The sequence below is a fragment of the Centropristis striata genome, chromosome 21, assembly GCF_030273125.1.
Source record: "Centropristis striata isolate RG_2023a ecotype Rhode Island chromosome 21, C.striata_1.0, whole genome shotgun sequence".
NCBI classification, from domain to species: Eukaryota; Metazoa; Chordata; class Actinopteri; order Perciformes; family Serranidae; genus Centropristis; species Centropristis striata.
In genome coordinates, this window is record NC_081537.1 from 11988009 (window position 1) to 12012091 (window position 24083).

Genomic DNA, 24083 nt, shown 5'->3' on the forward strand with positions numbered 1-24083 from the left:
CATCTTTAATGGGTGAACAAGTCAAGTCTTGTCCTCGTAGCAAATTTTTATCCAATAGCAAAATTTCCTGAGAAGTGATACCTTGGTCTTAGATCAACGCCCAAATTCTGGAAATGTGACTGTACATGTTTGTCTACAGTACTGCAGGAGACAGGATGAAATACTTTCATTTATTGTTTTTAGATTTTTTTCCCCCATGGTATTGAATTGAGTATTAAGAATCATTTGTGGCATTGTGACATTGCTACGGGCCTATGCTATTTTTGCATTGGATTTTGGATCATTGCAGAAAAAAACCCTCTGTTGCAAACACACGTTTCTGATGCTTACACATTTTGTTTAGCAGGATAATCTTCATAAATGAACACCACTTTTATTATGTTTGAAGCGTTAATGCAGCCGACAAAAGTAAAAAGTAACATTATGCTATAGAGAACTACACCACAGTCGCATGACTTGAACATCACTACCGTTATGATTCATAAGCTCTCCGATAAGACAACAAGCAGTTTTGACAAGCTAACAAAGCTGTAGCCTGATAAATTATTTACTAACATAATCTACAATCTACAAGAATTTGCAAGAGCACTGAAAAACACGACTAGAGGCTGTAAGGCGACTAGTGAAAGAGTTCCTGTCCGTGTCCGGCGTGATGATGTTTAATGTCCCTGACAACCACTCTCGTCTCATTTAGCCACTTGTTAGCTACCGGCTTTTTAACCCTTAATAGGGCACTGCAAATTCCAAATTTCAACCCTAGAGAATATTGGAGGATATTACATACTGCCAGAATGTGTTAAAGAGAAACATACGAAAATAATATTATGAGAAAAAAAGTTTCCGAGACTAAAGTGGCAAATCTACGAGAAAAAAATGCGCAGATTTATGAGATTTAAAGTGGTGAATCTGGGAGAAAAAAAAGTTGTTTTTTTCCCCACTTTTTTCTCGCAGATTTGCCACTTTAAATCTCTTAAATCTGTGAGTTTTTTTCTTGTAGATTTGCCACTTTAGTCTAGTAAATTTGCAACTTGCTTCTCGAAATATTACCTGAAGTTACCAAATATAGTTTTTTGCCCAATAAAGGGTTAAGGACACGTAAAAACTTTAAAAATTACAAGTGGGGGTATTTGCTAGCATATTTCATGACAAAATGCAGACATCTCTTCAGCTTGTGTTCACCACAGATCTTATTTAAGGCATCAAACCACCAACCCATTCAAGAGTTTATCACGTGTCACCGTTTTCTTATTTTTATCGTTCGGTCTTGTTGATTTTCCTTGATTTCTCCGAGAAGTCTGCTTATTTTTGATGTGTAGTGGGTCACACTGTGCACGTTGCCTTCTAGAGCACATTGTAAGTCTTCTTTTTGTTATTTTAGTTTAGTTTGTCTCTGGTATTGTTCCCACTCCCTCAGTGGCTTTAATTTCACAGAAATGCTTATAGGCTTTGTCATTGCCTCTGTTTGCACTTGCTTCATTAGCTGAGTTTAAACGGCCAGCGGGTGAATGTTGGCCACTTAAATGAGCTGCAGATACAGAGTGCTTCATACTGTCACTTCAGTCAATTCACTAAAATTTGATTCAGAATTTCAAACGTCTGGAGTCCACTTTTATTGTTTGCTATGAGGAGACTTTTTAAAAAAAATTAGACTCTCTATTTCCTGTCCTCAGTTAACACAAATCACTATTTAAGAGTTCATCTGACTATAATAGCAGACCTTTCTGTGAGCGATAAAACTATTTTTTTTATCATTCTGAATGTAATTTCCCTCTTTATGTGAACTTCAGTGCAACAATTAAGTAATTATTTCTCTTTTTTATCAACATGCAGCATGAAACAGAACATTTTCATTAAGCCGCATAAATGTCAGATGGCAAAAAGTTAATTATTACGTGTTTTTTTTTTCTTAAGGGGAAAATACTTAATTATGCCTCTGTAATTACAGGCTTGTCTGCTGTCATAACAACCAGGAAAATAATGATGCACCTTAGCCGTTTAAGCACCTCGGCATTTAATGTTCAAAGATCAAGAAGAGTTTGAGGTCAATTGTGTCGCTCATGAGCCCTGATTGGTCTGATTCACAGCTGTTCAGAGACACGGAGATGTCTTCCCCAGCAACCGTAGTGAAGATGTGACAACCTTTTATGTTGCTTCTTTGTATCGCAGCACTTCATGCTCACTTTGTCTGCAATACTGAACCTTTTGATAGGCTTGTATTATGTTGTCATGGATATCACGGCTGTCAAAAGGGTTTATTTTAGACCATTTTAAGATGAATGCTAATGAGATGAACCTGATTGGACTAATTGAACCTGGAAAATGTGGGTGTTTGCAGAATCTAGAAGTGCTCAGATTCAGGTCATTTTGAGGGGCGGGTTTATATTCTCCGAATTAATTTGGTTGTCTCACGCATGCCCACTTACTACACACCTATCATGCCATGTTTACAATAGCATGAAGTGTGCTTTCAAATGCATTATTAATGGCTTTTTTTGAAAGGCTCATCGCTGCGAGCGTGGGAGGGAAGTTGGCTCTGTAGGAAGGAAGGATATCAGAGATCCCTCATCCCTACCTTCCCCTCCTCTTCTCCCAATTTAAAATCGACATTTAAGCTATTCTTTCTTTTATCATCTTTCCTTTTTCCCCTCCAAATATTTTAGGCCTCGCTCTCTCCAGCTCTGCCCCTCTGCGCTCTTCAAAGTACTTCCCCGTCTTCATCTCCTTTTTATCCCGTCTCTCTCCATCACATCTATCCCCACATGCTCATCCTGTGTTTTTTTTTTCTCTTCTCTCTGCTAATATCTCAAAATATGCTTTCCCCTTGCCACCCACCACACCCCCTCCACCCCCATCCCACCCTCTCCACACGAATGCACTCAATTCTCCAGTGTAGCTGTGTGTGCGTGTGTGCGTGTGTGCGTGTGTGCGTGTGTGCGTGTGTGCGTGTGTGCTAAGGTGAACACAGGGGCTGGCCTATTTTTAGCAGCAGAGCTGGAGAGGAGAGGAGCAGAAATGATCCGCTTCCCATATACTGAATGTAATCGCTAACAGCATCGGCGGCTGCAGCTCGGTTTTAGGGGTCAAAGGGATGAACGGGTGTAGAATTGGTAAGCAAGAGGAGCTAGTTTTCTAATCCATCACTGTCAAGGCATTAACACTTGGCAGGCACCAAAACACCAGTGGTGAAAATTTAATAATGATTAAAGCTTTCGGTTTACTGCATTACAAGGTGCGTGGGCAGTCTGAGCACAGTGAAAGTTTGACACTATTTTTTCTTTATTTCTTTCTATTTCAGTTTGGATTTTCTTTCTAGAATTGTTGAGTTCTAGCAGATGGTGTTGCTGATGAAATAACACTGTAAAAGTTACTGGAGACTTTGTCCAGATTGCAACAATCCATAAAGACCAAAAGTGAAACAGGAGTCATGGTGTAAGAAATAGTATTCTCTCTTCACTCCAGCGTCTGTTTTTTTTTCCCCCCTCCTTGCCTTTCTACTCTCCTTGATTGGTTTTGAGAGCGAGAGGTGTGTGTGTTTGATGCCAGAGCCCCAGAGCGTGTCCGCTTACTCACTGTGCCAGACGAGTAAACGCTGCTAACAGCCATCAGCGCCGCTTGTGAACTGTAAATCCCAGCATGGCTGGAGCTGGTTCCTCTGTTTCCTCTCCATGTCACCCTCTGGGGGAGCAACAAAAAAGACGCGACACGGCAACAGATTGACTTTGATTTCTTTTATTTTCCTTCTTTAGACCATTATTTATACTACTTGTTGCTTTAATTCTGGCCACGCTGCTAAGTTTATCTGGGGTTTTGGCTTGTAAGTTGCGACTGTGTGCCGTGACAGGTTCTCACTGCCTGTGACAGTACTGCATGTACCAGGCTGTTCTGGGACGCTTTTGTTTTGGCTTCGTGGCACTTTGAAATGCAGCTCTATAGTTCCTTGTCACCACATTTTTGTAGATCAATAGGTTGTCTGTATCACGTAGATATCTAGCTATAAGCTTACTATCCTCAAAAAAGGCCCCACTTGCCTGCCAGTTCTGTGTAGTTGGGGAGATGGCAGGAAGAAAGCAGCGGGTTTTCTTAGCTCAGCACTGAATTGGCTGATTGAGGTCTAGTTTTCCTGCTGGCATGTGCCCAGTGATAGAATCAGAGACAGCAGCACCAGGTTCACTGGGTGAGGACAGTCAGCTAGACTTACGCTGACAGACGTCACACCCAGGCAACCTGAACAACAAACAGGAAAATGTTGTAGTGTTTGTGAATTTTATTTCATTTTATTTTATTTTATTTTATTTTATTTTATTTTATTTTATTTTATACAGACATATCCCATTTTATATATTAGATCTTTTAACTCATTGTACGGCTGTGCAATTAATAAAATTTTATTTTGGGTTCTAATGATTACGAACTACATACTGTAAGCAGCTAATACCATATTCGGTCTAATTTAATTTGGTCTAATTTATGTTTTTATGTTAATTATTTAGGTTTGTGCAGGTTGTGGAAGTTACAACATAATTTATTTGTTTATTTTGTATCGATCTGTTTGTTTATTTTTTTATCAAGGTCTTTTTTTATTTTTCAAATTTTTCAAATATAACAAACAAAGAAAATACAATTCACACTTTAGGCAATCAAGTCTAGTTCCTGTCCAATCAAACAAACCTCCCGATGCCCCCCACCCCCAAGTACTGGACCCCAAGCTAATTTCAACTGTTTATTCATTTTAAGGTTATTTTTTAATATAATAATTATAAATAAATATTTATTAAGTTACTTTTCTGTCTTATTTTTTACTTTTTTTATCAGTTGAATTATATGTAAAAGTTAAAGAAAATCTATGGTTAAACATATGATATAATATGTAAAACATAATATTGTGATTATTATTTTTTGCTATAATGGAGCAGGCCTACATTATTGTTCCTGTATTTTATGTCTATCTGCTGTTTTGTGAGGGACTGCTTAGAAAATGAATGCATAATTGATCCAAAACAAACAAACAAACCCACTGTGCTCATATGCCTCCATGAATGCCCCAGATGTGAACAGGCTAAGCAAGCAAGCATGTGCAGCAATCCCTGCCTCTCTTTAAGTTTTAAAAACTCTGATGGTAAAACAGCAAACACAAGCACTTACCTTGACTTCGCTCTGGGACAGTCCCTCCGTCTCTTGTTGTCCAGCTGCTGTCAAACGAACGAAGCTGCTTTTAAGTGCAGGGGCCTTCAAGGGGGTTAAAGTTAAACAACATGATGAAGGGGCCATTTAAGTGACACTTTCGCACAACCCTGCGGCTAATCGTCACCTAATCGTGGCCTTAAGGTGTTAAGTAATTGTGTCCCAGGTATTCTCACATTATTCCTGAGAATTATGGATGTTGCTTTAAATGTGGAGAATATAAAAAAAATGTGGAGAAGAAAGAAGCATTGGCAGCTTTCCATTATTTGAGAATGATCCTGTTTGCGACTAACATACCAAACATAATGCTCTGTTGTACAGTATGTGCAAAATACAGCCTGACGGATATGTGATTTTTGAGAAACTATGCCAATTCTGATTTTGGAGTAGGAAAATTAATCTATAACCGATGTGGTGGCTGTAATTTTTTGAGCTGGAATCAAAATCACCACTCTGCAAATGTTCCCAGAGAGCTACTTTCTCAAATATAAAACTTTATGAAATAATATTTAACATTGTTAGACATTTTTATATATCATACAAACAAAATATTGTCAGCCATTTCTATAAATGATAATTGAGAAAATAAAAAATAAATAGGAATAAAATAAATAGCTAAATAAGCATCATTACTGTTCAGTCAGTCAACTGCTGACTGCTTTTTTTTTTTAAGAAATTTAATAGCTAAAAGCATTTCTAAATTATGCCACACAACATTTTCTGCATTATATATTATATATTGTATGTAGGCAGCATATACGCCGATGCCAATAGGCCTTTGGTGGGCTTATACCAGCTGATAATATCTGTCAACTGATAGATCTGTTGAGCTCTAGTCCAAAGGAAGCTTTACAACAACCAAACATGGAAATAAGTGCAGCAGGTTCAATCTGTAAATCATATATTTTACAATACCAAATAAAGATATCCTGCCAAAAACGGCAGATCTTAGAACAAAACCATAAAGTACAATCTAGAATGCCCTTTAAAAAGTTACATTTAGGATACATTAGTGTTTTTCTTTGGAATAGTTCTTTGGAATGCAGGTTTGATGTTGCAACAGTCCTATCAGGAGATTAGGACGCTCTGTACCTTCTTAACATGCTAAGATATTATTGTAGCTAACATGCATCTATGTATTAGAATAACAGCCTTTTAATTGAAAGCTGCCAAATGTTGATGTTTGTATTTTAGGTTAGAATGCAGTGTAAGTATTCCTCTGCTTTTTTAGTGCAGTGTTGTTTGTGTACTGTATGACCTGTTACATCAGCTGGAAGATCAGTCTCTGCAGTCTCTGTATGAGTCAAAAGCTTTCCCCTCCACCTCAGCTGTAAATCCACATTGGCCCCTAAACCCATACAATAAAAGCCAGTACAAGGGTCATACATAAGCCAGTGAGCTACAGACTCAGTAAGCTACATGGAGACCTCGGATGGCCGGGGCAGCGAGGCGGCGTTGAAGTGATTCAGTCTGGTAGCTAATGCTGCCTCAAGTCTACAAAATTGGATTGTGGGGGTCGGCGACTAATCAATTCGCTTCACTGTGTGCCACCAGTAGGGTGCCCACATCACATCCCCTGTCCTGCCTTGCAGCACGACTGGCCGAGGCCCACTTCTGACACCACGAGCGGGAAACCGGATAGGGTTGCGTGTGTGGCTGTTGGCCCTCTCGGGTTTGTGTACAGGAGAGTTTTAGATGGGCAGATAGCGTGTCAGATTGGGTGTCTTGATCTGTTAATGTATCCATGTAGTGCGGGTCCTGTGTACAGTAGAGCAGCAGCTACATTTCACAGTGTTAAAAATCCACTGTGTCATTTTAAATGCCCGGCGCTCTGCGGGGAATGTGTCAGAAAGTGATGCGTTTTGAAATGTTCCAATTTGCATATGTGTCCTGTATCCTGGCGGCGACATGGCGCCACATTTGCTCTCCTGCTGTGCAGATGTGCGATGGCACACTAAACTGGAAGTAATTCCTCCTGCCACATGACACATAAATGTGGAAGGCAGGGGTTTGTCCTGGTTCCACCCCGAATCCAGGGCTCATGTGGCGTCCTGTATTCATCATCATCCACTTGCAAGAATATTTGAGAAGAGATGAGCAGTTAGTCCTCGGAGCTCTAAGTGTCCTTTCTGCTTGCATTGTGTGTTTGAAAAGCTTTATTTTGAAGTGCTCTCATCAACTCCTTTGGCCATGAAATGGGTTTTCAGGTTTAGTATCTTTTTACATCTATTAAAAATGCAGCTTTGTTTATTCACTCTAAACCAGTTGATGAACAAGTCCCCTAGTCTCATTTTCTTTAGTGCAACATTTCAAAATTTCACTTTAAAATTAGCTACGACTTTAATGCAAACAAGGCTACTGTTTGAGTTGAATATTAGAAATTTCCGCTCCTCATCTGTGCTAGAGCCCAGAGTCTACATTAGGTGCTACTACCATAACAGCAAGTCACACACCTGTTGCTGTGTGACTTGCATTGTGGGTAATGTAGGCAACAGGTTCAGTAATCTCACCCCAATGTCCCCCTGTCCCTTTTCCTCTCCACCCTCCCCTCTCTTCCTGTCTTTTTACTTTCAGAACACGGTGAACTTCGTGGATGACAGTTTCCCCCCGGGCCCTCGCTCCGTGGGCTTCCCCGACGGCGACAGCGTCCAGCAGCGAATCAAAAAGTGGCTCCGCCCCCACGAGATCAACTGCAGCAACTTCAAAGACCGAGGCGTCAAGTGGTCCGTCTTTCGCACGCCGCGGCCCTCTGACATCCTCCAAGGCCTGCTGGGAAACTGCTGGTGAGCCGTCAGAATCGCTCAGAGCACTGATCAGTCAATCACGACTAAGACTGGACTTTGAAAAAAGGGAGGAAAAACAAGCCCTGATTAATGCTTTAACTCGGGGTAAACAAGAAAGTTAGAGGAAAATTTGCTTCGTTGGGTCCCTGTGAGAGGACAGACGAATACAAAGCAGACATCGGATAATATTTCATGTCCGTGTGGTTTTTGTCTGAGTCTGCTTTAGATGAACACTGCAGCCTGAAGCTGGCAGAGAGAGAGAGATGGAGACAGTGACAGAGAGGCAGTGGAACAGTAAGTTAAGAAACAAGAAAGCGAGGAACTGAAAAATTGGGAGGCAGGGAAAAAAATGGGAAAGAAGGCGAGCATTAAATGAAAGAGGGAGCGGGGCGTATTTGGACAGATGTACAGATACACCTGACAGGGAGATTATTCACGGGAATGTGGGTCTGGACACATGCTTTATCTCCCTGCCCTTGTTCTGTGTGTCCTTTGGGTTGTGTGTGCGTTTCCTTCCTCCGTCTTCCTTCCGCACACAACAATCACAAAGTTGTACAACTTTTCGCTTCATCTCCAGCAGCTTATCAAAAATAACCCTCCCCCGAGCCGAATCCTCTCACTCGCGACAGGATGTAACCCTAATTCATCTCTCCAACTCACACACCCTCTCTCTCTCTCTCGCTCACACACACACACACACACACACACACACACACACACTTGTCCTAATAAACCAGCAAACAGCCCAGCTCCCGCTCCCGCTCAGCCAGCCAATGACAGCAGAAGAAAGTAGTGCCAGTCGCGCTTGTCCTTCAGTACAAGCTGACATTAGAGTCACATTATGACACAGTTAATTGGATTTCCATTTGATTCTTTGCAGCCGATTGGTTTTTCATCTGGACCTGATCGGCCTCACTCAGCTGCCACTCGAACAGATGGGATATGGCTTTAATAATACACATTTCAAACCACACACAAAGAGTTTCAGTCTTTAAACGACTGTTGCACTAACATATTAACGCCTGGACTGAAAGGAATATCACTTTCATGTATAGATGTAGTGACAGTAGCTAGGCAGTTTGGTCAATTTTAGTGATGTCATTACTTAAGTCAAATCAGCAGCACAAAGCGAAATATTTTTAGCTCATTGTCCCAAAACTTCAGCTGATTGTATTCATTTCATCACTATTGTATGATCTCCTTTCCACACTTTCAGATTAACTAATGTTCGCTTTAAAATATATTCCTTTTAAGTCGGATCCTCGTGTCCCCAGCCGCGGCTCTCTTGTGTGAGGAATTAGCATTTTCTGATGTATCCGGATTTTTGATTAACTAATTTCTCATGCAAGCTAATTAGGGGGAGGCGAGCCAGTTTGTCTTTGCTGCAGGGTGAATTAACAGTAATGGGGAGGTAACCAGAAGGCACAGAAGCTTGACTCATCAAATGTGATTGATTTTCAATGAGGGCAAATTATGTTTTTTTTTTAAAAAACCTGCTTGAGGTACCTTTTTGGGAAAGGATATTTTAATTCGACATTTACAGTCTCGCAGCTGCTTGTCAGTCTTTTTCTTTAGTTTTTTTCTGATAGCGTCCATCAGACATTCCAGCCTGTCTCCTCAGCTAAAGCAGGTACTCATCCAGCCATCCACAACCTGTCCGTCACAATCAGTTGATCATTTATGTCTCCGCATTCTCCATTTGTCTCACTGCTTAATTCTGATTGCGCTTTGTTTCAGCCACATCCTCTCGCTCATCCATCTGTCCTTACTGATCCGACGTTTCATTTTCCGATTCATTGAGTTTTATTCCTCTCTCAGGTTCCTGAGTGCGCTGGCGGTGCTGGCGGAGCGTCCGGAGCTGGTGGAGAGGGTGATGATCACCAGGACTATCTGCCCGGAGGGGGCCTACCAGGTTCGGTTATGTAAAGACGGGACGTGGACGACGGTGCTGGTGGACGATATGCTGCCCTGCGACGACTACGGCTACCTCCTCTTCTCCCAGGTCAGGAAAGGAGAGAGGGATGTGGGATACAATGGAGGGAGGGATCTAGGGGAAGACGTAATAGACAAGAAAATAGATCCTAGTAAATATTAAGTAAACAAGATACAGTCTTAAAGAGGTTATTGTTACATTAGCTAGTGTAACTTCTGGCTATTTCATCGGAATGAATGTGAATGAAACTATACAAATACAAATACATTTTGTATCTTCAATTGTAGCTGTTAACCGACGAAGACAACAACTCCCCTGCTACTCCCTTGATCCCATGCTACTTCATGACAAGTCTGTCTTTTTGTAATTGTTTTCATTGAGCGACCCTTAGCTGCAGAAATTGCATACTGTGCTTTTAAGGTCAAAGGTTGCATGGGCATTGCAGAATGGATAGAGGAGGTTTAGATAGAAACATACCGTATTCTGCACAGATGATGTTTCGTCCTCTTCCAGGCAGTGGTGGAGAAAGTATTCAGATCCCTTACTTAAATAAAAGTACTAATGACACACTGTGAAATTACTCCACTACAAGTAAAAGCCCTCCATTCAAAACTTACTTCAGTAAAAGTACGAAAGTATCCGCATCAAAATGTCAAATATATATAATATATATGTTAAATATATTCCAAATTGTTGTCTAAGTAGGGCTAATTTTAACTACTGATTTTAACTACTTAATATACTTTTATGTGTTTTAATTTATAACACATGTAATCTTGACCTGAAAAGTAACTGAAGCTGGCAGCTAAATGTAGTGGAGTAGAAGTATAAAGTAAAGTACAAGTACCTTACTTTGTATTGTTTTGATGTACAGTACTTGAGTAAATGTGCTTAGTTACATTCCACCGCTGCTTCCAGTTCACAAAGGTTAGAGAAAATGGATAGGGATTATATACAGAGGCCCAGAAATGTATGCAGATACATGCATGCTGTGTATTGTCCCCGGGTGATGCAGAGTATTCACCCAGGGACGTACTTAATATATTCAGTCACACCATATTGTTACATTTAAAGAGGGACTATACGCATCAGGGGAATATTACTGATCTCACTTGAGTCAGTGCAAGTGTTTTATTCAAGTGAGTGTAGTTTGAAAATACTTTTTTTTTTTTGCTGGAGCCTAGAGGCTACATTAGCTGCTACAAGCATAACACACCTGTTGGCGAGTGAGTTACATTGTGGGTAATTTAGGCATCAGGTTTTCAGAAGAATGTGTGGGTAAAAACACACATATCTCTGTTTTTTCTTGAGTTTGAACCTTCTTTTTAACAGTCCACCTTTTAAAAGAAATGCAACACTAGATTGGTAGAGTGCTCATTGAAGGCTGTATATTAGACACACTGTATAAACTCTGATTTAACAGGAAGCAGGGCAGCTGTAAGTTGCTTCCCGCTTGTTTAGAGAAGTCATAATCGCCTCGTTGATGAAGTTGCAGCCTCGTCTTTATTGTGCCATTACTTATTAATATAAGATCAAGCAAATTAATTATCCCGCTTTTTATCACATTCATGACTCAGAGGACTTCACAGAGGAGGATTGCACCTGAAAGGCTAATTAAACAGCAGTTAATAACAGGACAAATTAAGTACTGCATTATGCAAGAAATAAAGCACAGAGAAACGTACATGCTGCAGAGACATCAGACCTTATGTACATAATGTTGAGACTGCCTGGTACCGCCTACATTAGATTCCAAGGAAGACAAGAGGGAAAAAAGGTAACAGAAGAGACAGGGTAGGGCAGGTCACAGTAAATTTGTTTATCATGATGACTAGGCATGCTGGAACAAAATGTTAAGACACCAGTTATGTTTATGGTGATGATAAGATAAGAAAGCATATGAGGAAGAATAAATAAGACCTTTGGTAACGCTTTATATTAAGGTCCTTGTAATAACCATTAATTAACAAGTAATAAGGCCCTTGTAAGTCCTTACAAGATGCTTATTAACATTATTGTGTGTTTATAAGCTTATATAAGTGTTAATAATGGCATTACAAACAACCATAACCCACCCATTATGTCTTTGCCATGCCTTTATTAATCTTATTTTGTTTGCTTATTGATATTAAAATATACTTTATTGGTCATCTATTATAAGTTAACTATAACTTAACTATGCTTTTTGCAACTACCGGATCTAAAGCGAGAACAATGCCTTATTACTTGTTAATTAATGGTTATTAAGGACCTTATTATAAAGCGTTACCAGACCTTTTTTATCGGGTTATGTTTAGAAACCTTTAGACGTTTGAGTCACAGTCAGCAGGTTCAGAGCCAACACATCAAAACGAACCCCACTGCAAACACAACATCCTGCTACAAGTGAGCTCTAGTCATCATGACTGAGACATGACTAAATGTTTCCTCCTCCTCTTTCCCATCATTCCAGGCCCAGAGGAAGCAGCTCTGGGTGGCGCTGATTGAGAAGGCCCTGGCCAAGCTCCATGGCTCCTACTTTGCCCTGCAGGCAGGGCGCGCCATCGAGGGCCTGGCCACGCTGACGGGGGCTCCCTGTGACTCCCTGATGCTGCAGGTCAGCTCCACCAACCCTCGGGAGGAGCCCATCGACACAGACCTCATCTGGGCCAAGATGCTCAGCTCCAAGGAAGCTGGGTAAGAGAAGGAGTGGAGGGGAATTTTGAAGGGGAACTCCTAAAGACCCAGCTCTTCAGAGAGCATCTTCTCTCCTAGCACCAAACGATAATTATACTCCTCAAAGAATTGTCACTAGCACTTATTGATGCACTAATAGCTCTTATTGCACTATACCTTGATTGTTTGTTTTAATTCTTCCTGTAAGTCGCTTTGGATAAAAGCGTCTGCTAAATGACTAAATGTAAATGTAAATTAATTTTGGTCAAATTAGGGCGTGAAGGAACATTGTTCACTTATTCGCCCCCTTTGTGTCTATAATTCTCCACTATGTCTTGCTGAATTGAACTACGATGGAAAAAATAATCCAGAAGTCATTATAATGAGAATCTTTCTCGAAGAAATTGTTGTAGCGAAGTGTTATATTATACATTTTATTTGGAGGCGCCTTTCTTGGCACTCAAGGACACCGTACAAAAAGATAGAAAAGATTCAGCAATAAAATACAATAAAATACACAGAATTAATAACAATACAATACAAAAGATAGATTTATATTTATATATCTCATCTGTTAGAGCATGTAGCCCATATACAAAGGCTGATTTCTTTGCTGCGTGTCATTCCTCCAGCGAAGGCAAACTGCCAAAAAAATCTAAAGCGAAAAAAAAAAAAAAGGCATAGTATGTCAAAAATAATGACATGGCATCCAAAAATAATCATATCTCAAAACACTTAACACACAAAACATAGACTTGGTATCTCAAAATAATAAGAAACTTGCTAAAAAAATGTACTTATCTCAAAATAATAACTTTTAACTAACTTTATAAATCAATTAGTTTAATAACTTCTCAATAAATCAAGATTCTTATTCATTATTTTTTAAATGTCCTTTTAAATGTTCTTTTTTGAGATACTAAGTCATTATTTAGATAATTAGTCATTATTTTAAGAAAGTTTCTCAATATTCTGAAATACTAAGTAATTCATTTGATAATAATTTCATCATTTTGAGATATTAAGTCATTATTTCAAAAGAAATAAGTCATTATTTTGAGAAAGTTTCTTATTATTTCAAGATACAAAGTCATTATTTTTAGAAGGTTTCCTATTATTATTTAGAGAAAATAAGTCATTTATTTGACAATAATTTTGTCATTTTGAGATACTAAGTCTCATTTAGATCATTAAATCATTATTTTTTATAAAAGTTTGTCGTTATTTTGCTTTACTAAGTCATTATGTTGCAATACTAACTCATTTGAGATACTAAGTCATCATTTATATAAATTCATTCTTAGAAAACTTCTCATTCTGAAATACTTACTCATTCATTTGACAATATTCTCATAATTTTAAGATACTGCCATTATTTCAGTATATAGGAATGTATGTATAAATATTTCATCAATTTGTGATTGCTGCAATACTACGTCCTAATTTAGTAAAAAAAAGTTTCTCACTATAATAGGATGTTTTTTTTAAGCTTCTGATTTTGGTTTTTGTAAGTGTTGGAAATGGGCTTCCATAAATAGCTGAATATGTATACAGTAGATTGTCATATTCACGCACAGTACAGGAAATACACAATATAATAACCAGCCACACATCCCATTGGAAAAACAGTGGATGAACATTCTCTGATCACGACTACAAACACAAAGGTGTTACAAATCCACAAAGGTTCTGAATGCCAATTAGTAGCATATGTCGGTCATGAAAGAGGTCTGGAAATCAGCACTTTGATATGTGAGCTTTCAAAGCGACATGAGACAACTAGCAGAACTCCAAAGGGGCCAAATCATCTGTGGCCAAACTGGAGGTCCATCTGTCAGAAAAGCTGTGGTATTATTCAATAAATCAAAGCGGAACAGCCTGGAAAAATCATGACAACACGAATATACTTTACTAAACAGAGACAAGCTGCATCAGCAGAGAAGGAGCAGCAGTCATTAATTGAAAACAGATTAACAGGATATTTGTATTGTTTTTTAATGTTGTTGTTTGTCTGAAACTGTGTGTGTTGCTGCCAGAAAGGGAGATTTTAATTTTGAGGCTTTCCTGGTTAAATACAAATAAAATAAGTCAAGAAATATTTCACATAATTAGCTATTTTAAAGCAGAAGAAGCACTAGTTGAAAATGGTTTCCTCTCACCTCTTAGTTATCTTTAGCTACGTTGGCATTGCAGGTCTAATGCTTAATTCTGATTACTTTTGCTCAGATCATATTTATTTTTGCATCTGTTCAAATTATTTTTTAAATGTAGCCTATTTCAGACTCCAGTGTGAATTGCTCACAGTCCTGAATTGACCCACATGTGCACGCTGTGTACAGAAGTAAACATGGAGGCTACTGAAGTCAGAATTTACGGTGGAAGCCGGAAGTTATGAGCAGATGATAATGAGAAAAAGGATGAGAAGAAAGAGAGCAACATTTTTAACAATGGCTTTTTGTGGAGCAATGGCTGCTACATTTGTACAAAGGTGTGTGGATGATGAGTTGGAGCCAGGAGTGATGGGATCATTAAAAAAAAAAAAAAAAATATATATATATATATATATATATATATTTACTTTCCATTGTCATTTTTGACTTTTACTTTTTTTTTTAATTATTATTATATATATCTTTTTATCTTATTTTATTTTATTTTATCTTACTTTATTCTTTATCTAATTTATTTCTAACCTGCCTCCAGTGTTTCCTCACTGATCCATGTTGAGATGGCACTTCCTCAGTTTGTGCTTTGTTTTTAATAGGATGGGTGGGATGAAGGTGGATGGGGTGGAGGGTGTTTGTTTCTATGTTTCGTTATCTTTTTATTATTATTATTTTAATAATTTTTTTTATGTAAAGCGCTTTGTGTTGCATCTCTCTTGTGTGAAAAGTGCTATACAAATAAAGTCTGATTGATTGACTGATAAATAATCGATCATGTAATCACGGCGTCCGAGGGACTTCCCCACTACCAGTGCAGAATTGTGACAATCGCTCTGTGTGAAAGCGCTCTAGAATGACGTCGCAAAGTCACATCAATTGCAACATGACTGTTCAGACTGAGGTTGCACTAGAATCTGATTTAGGACCACATATCAAAGAGGCCCAGGTCCGATTTGGAAAAAATCTGATTTCATGTGATTTGTGTTGTTCACACTGCTTAGAAAAAAAAAATCAGATCTGAGAGGATCAAGGAGTAGAGTGAAAGATTTTTTTAAAAATGTAACCCTGGTGTGTTTTCTTTACTTACAAAGAAGATTTTTAAAATTATAACAACCATTAAAAATGAAAATTACAAAAACAAAAAAAATCTGATCTGAATCTCATATGAGCAATAAATCAAATGTGGCTTTCACTTTTGCCAGCAGTCTGAACGTAGCCCAAGTTACAGAAAAATAATATAAGGAAATTGTAAACAAACGTAATGTTTCCTGATGATATTTTATTAAATCCTATGTCTAATGCTGTGTTGTCCGTGTGTGTAGGTTTCTGATGGGTGCGTCTTGTGGAGGAGGCAACATGAAAGTTGACGACGTTGTCTATGAGTCTCTGGGTCTACGGCCTCGACACGCCTATTCCATCCTGGACGTGCGAGATGTTCAGGGTTACAGGTATGCAGCAATGTGAATTAAAGTAGTTACCTTCCTTACCTTCGTCTGTGAGTACTTCTGGTTTCTTTGCCTTTCCCCCTTTTAGTCACTTGATGTTTCTCTTTATATATCTATATATCTGCTCTATCTGCCTCCGTGCATCTATTTTATCTTTGTAACAGAAAATCTAATAAACCTTTAAGGATTGCATGAAATTAATTGGAACAAATTAAATTACCAACTGTACTTTTTCGGCATCTGCCCTACAGCTCGTTCAATTTGTTAAAACAATGGGGTCTCCTTTTTAGTATAGAGCTGCAAAATGGGAAGATGTGAAAGCACCGTTCATTTTCTCCACAGACGATGTGAGGTGAGGTGACTGGCGGTATGAAATTCTCCTGAGTGAATCATCAGTTCAAAAAATAAATAACTGTGACAGAAAATATCCGGCTCCTTGATTTAAAAAGACTGTATGTAACACAGTTTTAATAAAATCGACAGTATTGGAATATTAATCATAGCCAGAAAGTGTGAAAACGGAAATAATCATTGGATTTCCAAATTTCCAACCGTCCTTAAACAAACGCTTCTGTCAGTAAAAGTAACCAAGTTGAAGTTTAAATGGGGATATTTCATCAAAACCACTTTATAAAATTAAATTCTGCACTTCTGAGTGGAGCTGGAAAGACTGTGAATGACTCAGCTGAGACCAACAGTTATGTGGCAAAAATTTAATGAAACTCCTGAACTGAACTGCAGGCTGTTTACACAGAGCAGAGAGGAAAGGACAGTAGAGGTTATGAAATGTAAATAGTTCAACATGTATAGCATGTGGAGCCCCCTTTTTTTCCAATATTGGTAACACTTGTGGGTGCCTGGAAAAATCTTCTTTATATGGACTTAATTGTTTGAAATTATCATGAAACCTTGTATCATTCTATGGCAATAAACTGTAAAAAAACAAAAAAAAAACAACAACACATATTTGAGTTCTCCCTACTTGTAGCCATGATTGTACTGTGTACATAGAGGTATATTACAGTAAAAAAACAAGGCCACAGTGAGTAAAATATAACAGGAGTAAGAAACACCTCTGAAACTTGCGATTCAGGGGTTGAACGCAACTCACAGGGAGCATTTTTCAATCAGTCCACGATGCACAATTTTGGATGAATTCAGCAGCCTTGGGATTCAAGTTATGTTCACAACTCCCAACAACAAATGATGTGGAATGTTCTTGCAGCTCGGCTCATGGGTACTGTAGTATTTAGAGGCTTGCCATGCTAAATAATTAAAATTGGGAGGCCATAACATAAATCTAGAAGATCTGGGAGAGTCTTGTGTTAACTAACCTAAAAGAATATCATGGCATTTTTAAATGGGGGAATTCAGATTGGGGAAAGACACTTACAAAATCCCTATCCAAGTTGAAACTTTTCCATTATTTCCTCCTTTCCCTTGTACACCTCTCATTAAAGACTCACAGTAGAAACCGATGAATCAAACAGCAGGTTCTTTTGGCAAGGGCATGCAGGTCGATTTCATGCAAAGGGACTGTGTTTTAAAGATTTTTTTCACTTTTTAAAAAAGCAAATTCATAAATAAGTATCATGGGTTTAGAATTGATTGAGCAGATGCACACACTGTGACAGTACTTCTTCAATGATTCATAGGTAAATGGGGCCGAGGCTCGGTGCCAGCGGAGAACAGGTGCACGCCAGATCACTTTGATAAGCATTGTGAGTCCACACAATGGAGCCTTCTCCTGTCCTACCTGTGAGAGGAGGTTGCGAGTGGCTGTAAATCCCAGATGTAATTTGCTCAAGAGCCCAACACAACCACTTTAATTTACTGCCATAAAGCAATCTGAGTGGAAGATTGGGCCACAGCGCTTGATCTAAAATGAGTCGGAGTCCTCCTGCTAGGAGCCGGAGGAGATGAAAAGCAGCTTGGAAACAGCGATTCACCTCCACTTTTTTTTCTTTTTTTTTTGGAAAGCGGGGACTCTCCAATATGGTTTTCCATTATACCTCCCAAATTTCTCACTGTAGGGAGGAGGCAGTAAAATGAAAAGGGTTGTTTAAAAGTAGGCAATGATCCATAAGAGAAGCAATATAAGTCTGCAGGGACGAAGACGCTGCGTTGCTCTGAAAGCGGTTGTCACTTTAGCTGGATTTCTGCATTTGGCTCTCCCTCACAGTCCATCATCTTCCTCCCTAAACTGTCACTCTCCTGGCCACGCTTCAGGTTGCTGCGGCTGCGTAACCCGTGGGGTCGCTTCTCGTGGAACGGCAGCTGGTCGGACGAGTGGACAGACTGGCCGCAACACCTGCGTCACGAGCTGATGGCGCATGGCAGCAGTGAGGGCGTCTTCTGGATGGAGTACAGCGACTTTATAAAGTAAGAACAGAGAGATTTTTATGTTTTTAATGCTAATTGTGTGTATCTAATCTATCTTGAGCCAGGTTTGATTTGTTTAAGTAACAGTGGGCTTATTTTCACCAAGAAATTTAGTCTTTAAATCACAATTTTCTCATATGTAGGTGGGCGTTATCTCATAATATAATCCACAGTCATTCATTCCCTCATTGCCAGTTGACCTTTCTTCCACCTAGTGGTCACCAGGAGGCATGGCGGCATCTAAAGTCGACACTGAACTGTATATTTTGGCAACATCTCATGAAAAATCCTCCTCGCTGTGATTTTTTTTCTTTTTTAAACATGACCCTGCAGTCAATCATGGCGCCCACATGACAGATGCACAGATTTTTTTCCTGCTAATTAATCTGAGCCATGATGGCTGTGTCTGCTATCGCTACACTTCTTGTTTTTATTCCAAACACACAACTGTAAGATATGCAAAATGTACGATTCCCTGTGAGGAAATATCTCAGGAAGTGTCCCCCAAGCAGCAGCTGCTTAGAGAAAAAATATAAAAGCTTTTGCGGTAAATTAACTCTAAAAAATGACGTTTAATTGTTCCATGATGGGTGCACATAATTTGCTAAAAGTGATGGACAAATAGATTTTGCAGACCATCTGGTACCATTGTGTTTGTTGACGTCGAGTCGTTATGGAATTGTGTGTTTTTGTGTTGTTGCTTTGGTTGCCAGGGATTTGTCAAGCAGAGGCTTATAGACTTGCAATGGCTCTCGGTGGGTTTTGTCATATTAGATTAATCCTGTCATTCAATCACACACAGCATCAAGTGTTGACTGGTGTTTTTGTGGCTGTTTGTATGCACAGCCATGTCATTGGCTTGTGACCTTGTGGAGGTCAGTAAACACGGCCTGTAAGTACTCGATTGAAAAGTAATCTGAAACACAAAAGGGAGCGCTTGCCTTGAACTACCCTGAAAAATAACTGACTGAAAAAAAAATTGAGTTACAGTAAAAGACATTTAAAAAATGAAGAGAATGCAGAATCCTGTGAACAGAAACATTTCACTGTTCATAATTTGGGTAAATAACCTGAATCAAAAAGTTTCATTTCATTTCATGAGCCATCTAATCAATGGATGCTGTCACAAAGTCCACCAGGTTAGTAGGTTCACCTAAAGATAAATGATGTGTGTATCGGGGCTGTTATTCATGTCTCTCATGTCTAACATAATAAGAGTTGCAATAAGTCCAGCGGGATCAATGTGGCTGTCCTCCTGAACAGCTCAAACCTGAATAATGTGTGCGGTCTAGACCGGAATCCCATCCGTCTTCTGACTGTTTATTGTTTTCTCTGACAGACAAATAATCTCTCGGCTTTGTACTGTATTACAAACCTACAGCATGTGCCTGCCTAGACTTGTGTCACTATGTGGAAAGAAGTGGTCAAACATTAAGCCCCTAATACTGACTCAAATAGATGCTGATTATGAAGGATCTTTCAATAAACACAAGAAGTGAACACAAAGAAACAAAATGTTTCTACAGCTGACATATTTATCTCCAATGATCAAAGCCTACTGTAAAGCTTCAGCATGCCCCTCTTCTTTCCTCTCCTTCTTTCCCCCGATTGTCAAGAAGACAAAAGTAAGATGTAAGACAGTTGTCAGTGTGAGGTTAGGAAGTGATGAAACAATGAAAAACAGACTGAAAGTGAGGGAGAGAATGTCTCTTGGGGGCTCCGTCTTTGAAGGAGGAGGTCTGATATGTTAGCAAGGTAAATGCTGTTTGTTCAGCGGCACCCTCAGAGGCTATGCTAATGTTAAAGAGTTCCCTGTGATGCATGCAAATAGACTTAGCTCATGACAGGCAAGAGAGCAGTCGGTCAAACTGTTGGTGTCTCAGCAGAACGGGTCCTCCTGCACAATTTTTCTGTTTATGTTATATCTATTTATGTGTGTATACTAAAGACGGCTGTGTCCTCTCATCCTTCTCCTCCCACAGGTACTTTGACTCTGTGGACATCTGTAAGATCCACTCAGACTGGCAGGAGGTGAGGCTATCGGGCTGCTTTCCCAGCAAGGCCAGCGGGCCGGTCACAGTCACAGCCCTCACCGTACTGGAGAGGACGGCGTTGGAGTTTGCTCTCTTTCAGGAGGGAAGCAGGTAAATCAAGACAGCTGTCAGAATGTCTTTTTCCATCCTGGTTCATCCCCACTTGGGTTATACCTGTTATGCAGCATGATTGTTGTTGTATTATAATCAGAATAATGATGTTAGACTATCAGGAAAACCTTTTGGCCAATCTCAGGCACTCAAATAATAATCCCTATGGTGGACTGGCCTATATTGGTTTATAGACTTTACAAGGTGGAACCAAACGGGGTGAAAATCTTGAGCAAAGGTACTGACATATATTTAGATGTGCCTAGTTAAATTGTCATCTTCTACACGTAAGCAGAACTTTCGTAACCACATCAAATATGTTGGGTTTTTTTAATCAGAGAAGCTTTTTTCGTTGCAACTTTAAGAATGTGACAAACAGGTCACCATCATGAAAAAAGTTTATCCGCAGCCTATTTTGCTCCTTTGAGTTCCCTTTAAAAAAATACATAATCTATGTACGATAGGTTTTGGTTTTATTTTTTACATTTTCATGTTTAAAATATATAATTGTATCATGGCCTTTTAAATAATTAAAGTATTTTATAATTGTATGGGTTATAGTTCTTGTAGACGTTGATTACTTTGCTTGGGGAAAAGAAAAAAACGTATTCTTAATGTTGATTAATATGTTTATGTCATAAAGAGTACTTTAATCTGTAATTGATTCCATTTGTTAGGAATCTATGACACATTTATAGACAATTTAATGAAGATATTAATTCAATTCAATTCAACTTTATTTATAGAGCGCATTTCATGCACAAGGCAGACTCAATTTGCTTCACAATGTATACACATAATTACAGTTAAAAAAAACAACAACAAAAAACACAGAAAAAACAAACAAAAATCGATTACAAATTAACTGAAGAGTGCAGGTAGACAAGCTATTCCATATTCACCACATATACACTTACTTACTCACACATGTGCACCCACTCCCACAACCACACATGCACACAATTCAACCAAATGCTGTAGAGAAAAGATAGAAGTTTTTAATCTGTTTTTAAAAATGGCTACTGATGTGGCAAGTTTAACTGTGTCAGGCAGGGTGTTCCACTTTCGCGGGGCATAAATACTAAAAGCTGCTTCTCCTTCTTTGGATCTGGTGTGAGGGATGAGTAAGTTGCCACCAGTGATGCCGGTAACGCGTTAATTAGTAACGCGTTACTCTAATATGACCACTTTTTTCAGTAACGAGTAATCTAACGCGTTACTATTTCCAAACCAGTAATCAGATTAAAGTTACTTATCCAAGTCACTGTGTGCGTTACTATTTTTTGTCATTTTCCTTAGTAAAACGATATATTTGCTTTCTTCTTGCGACTTGGGGAGCGACGTCGATCGGCGGTTTTGCAATCTATTTTGCGGGTAAAAATGGGTTTGGGTGGGTGGATAAAATTGGGCTGTTTTCGGATCAGTTCTGCGGGTTTTTGAAGCCGAAACACGGGCACTTCAGATCCTTTTTCTGCGACCCTCTGTTCAGCAGGCAGCAGTCTCACTCACTCATTCACTCACACACACACTACAGCTCTGGCTGACGTGCCCCCTAAACTCACAACAGACACTCCCACTACCTTCAGGCTACGTTAAGTCAATCAGTAAGGATGACTATATGGCGCTTTATATCCAACACAATCATGATCTAGTCTGTCCTTAGCCTACAAAATAAAGTTTGAGAAATGTCTGCATGGAGCACAGCTGCTTACAGGTGTGCAGCTGACAGGTGTGCAGCTTACAGTGACAGTTTCCTCATCGCTACCTGAGCCACCATCCGATCCTCCTCCTTCAGTTTTTGCCCATACGCGCCCGGTATCTCATCTCTTTCTCTCTTGCGATTCACACAGCACAGCTGGACAAAGTGGTCTATAACTGCCGTTTATATGCAGCAGTCAATATGATCGCTATTGGCAGTCCGGGGTATAAATGCTCAGTTTGTTTCATTTTAATATATTATTATATATAAGTTGTAAGCTTCAGAAACCATCAAACACATATATTTAGGAAAAGTCGCCGACTGAGAGACATGTAGTTTTAATGTAAACGAAGTTATTTATAAAAGAAAAACCCAAACGGTCTGTGAGACTGTCTTGGCCGTTCTAGTTCACTGTGTACATGAGAAACATAACATATTTTTAAGTGAAGTCAAGAAAGACTGTCTTTATTTTATTTTTTATTTTTAAAAAAAAGAGAGTATTTATTTTTAAGTAAAGTCAAGAAAGACTGTCTTTATTTTATTTTTTATTTAAAAAAGAGTATTTGTTTTTAAGTGAAGTCAAGAAAGACTGTCTTTATTTTATTTTTTATAAAAACATGTATTTTTTTCAGGAAATTGTTTTTAAGTTTGTACGTTACTGTTAAAAATACACTTCCAATAAAATGAGTATTGGCAATTTAAAACTGGTTGTCATTTTTATGTTGAGGCGGTGATGGGTTGTTGTCGGCAAATGCTGAATGTAACTAATAAAGTAACTTGTAATCTAACTTAGTTACTTTTAAAATCAAGTAATCAGTAAAGTAACTAAGTTACTTTTTAAAGGAGTAATCAGTAATCGGATTACTTTTTCAAGGTAACTGTGGCAACACTGGTTGCCACTGCCTGTTGACCGAAGTGTTCTTGCTGGCGTGTAGGTGATGAGCATATCTGTGATGTACTGAGGTGCAAGGCCGTGTAGTGCTTTATAAACCAGGAGCAGTATTTTGAAATTAGTCAGGACAGAAGTGTTGCTGGTGAACAGTGATGAGCCATCTTTGTTTGCATTAACCCGTCCATCCTGTTTTCTTCTCCAGGCGTTCGGACACAGCCGACAGCCACCTCCTGGACCTCTGCATCATGGTGTTCCGGGCCTCCTTCGGCAGCGGCAACAAGCTGACTCTCGGCCGCCTGTTGGCCCACAGCAAGCGGGCGGTGAAGAAGTTTGTTGGCTGCGATGTGATGCTGGAGCCAGGGGAGTACGCTGTGGTCTGCTGCGCCTTCAACCACTGGCAGATGAACGTCAGCGGGATGGGAGGTCCGCCCACGCCCAGTAGGTGTACAGATATAATGTGCACAAGCAAGGCTTATGTTGCTTATGAATGTTTATTTAGTTCAATCCATACCTGATTATGCTTTTTTCCCCAGATCCCAATCCAAGTAATTTAATATTGAGTTCCAGTTCGATACTCATATCTTCCCAGATAATACAGCTGCATAGTGCACACCTCAATTATGTCAAACTTATTAAAATCCATCCGATATGTATACTTGACAATTAAATGGCTCTGCATTGCATTGAAGAAAAAAAATGCATGAATCCAAGCAAATTTTTTTACAAAATAAGAAATCCTCTCTGTAATCTTTTTGGCCTTGTTGCTGTCTTGAGGTGCATTTACTACAATGCTAAATTTCTCCT

The 24083-nt window shown here is 39.1% G+C and overlaps 1 protein-coding gene across 2 annotated transcripts in view; it reads left to right on the forward strand.

The window, feature by feature from the left end:
* capn15 (calpain 15) overlaps positions 1–24083 on the forward strand; it is a 53986-nt gene that overhangs the window by 20461 nt on the left and 9442 nt on the right. For both annotated transcript variants that reach the window (XM_059324609.1, XM_059324608.1), the window contains exons 3-9: positions 7756–7964; positions 9783–9966; positions 12350–12573; positions 16040–16165; positions 18392–18544; positions 20527–20688; positions 23482–23717. In XM_059324609.1, the coding sequence (XP_059180592.1) occupies positions 7756–7964; positions 9783–9966; positions 12350–12573; positions 16040–16165; positions 18392–18544; positions 20527–20688; positions 23482–23717 (1294 nt within the window). The remainder of the gene's footprint in view (positions 1–7755; positions 7965–9782; positions 9967–12349; positions 12574–16039; positions 16166–18391; positions 18545–20526; positions 20689–23481; positions 23718–24083) is intronic.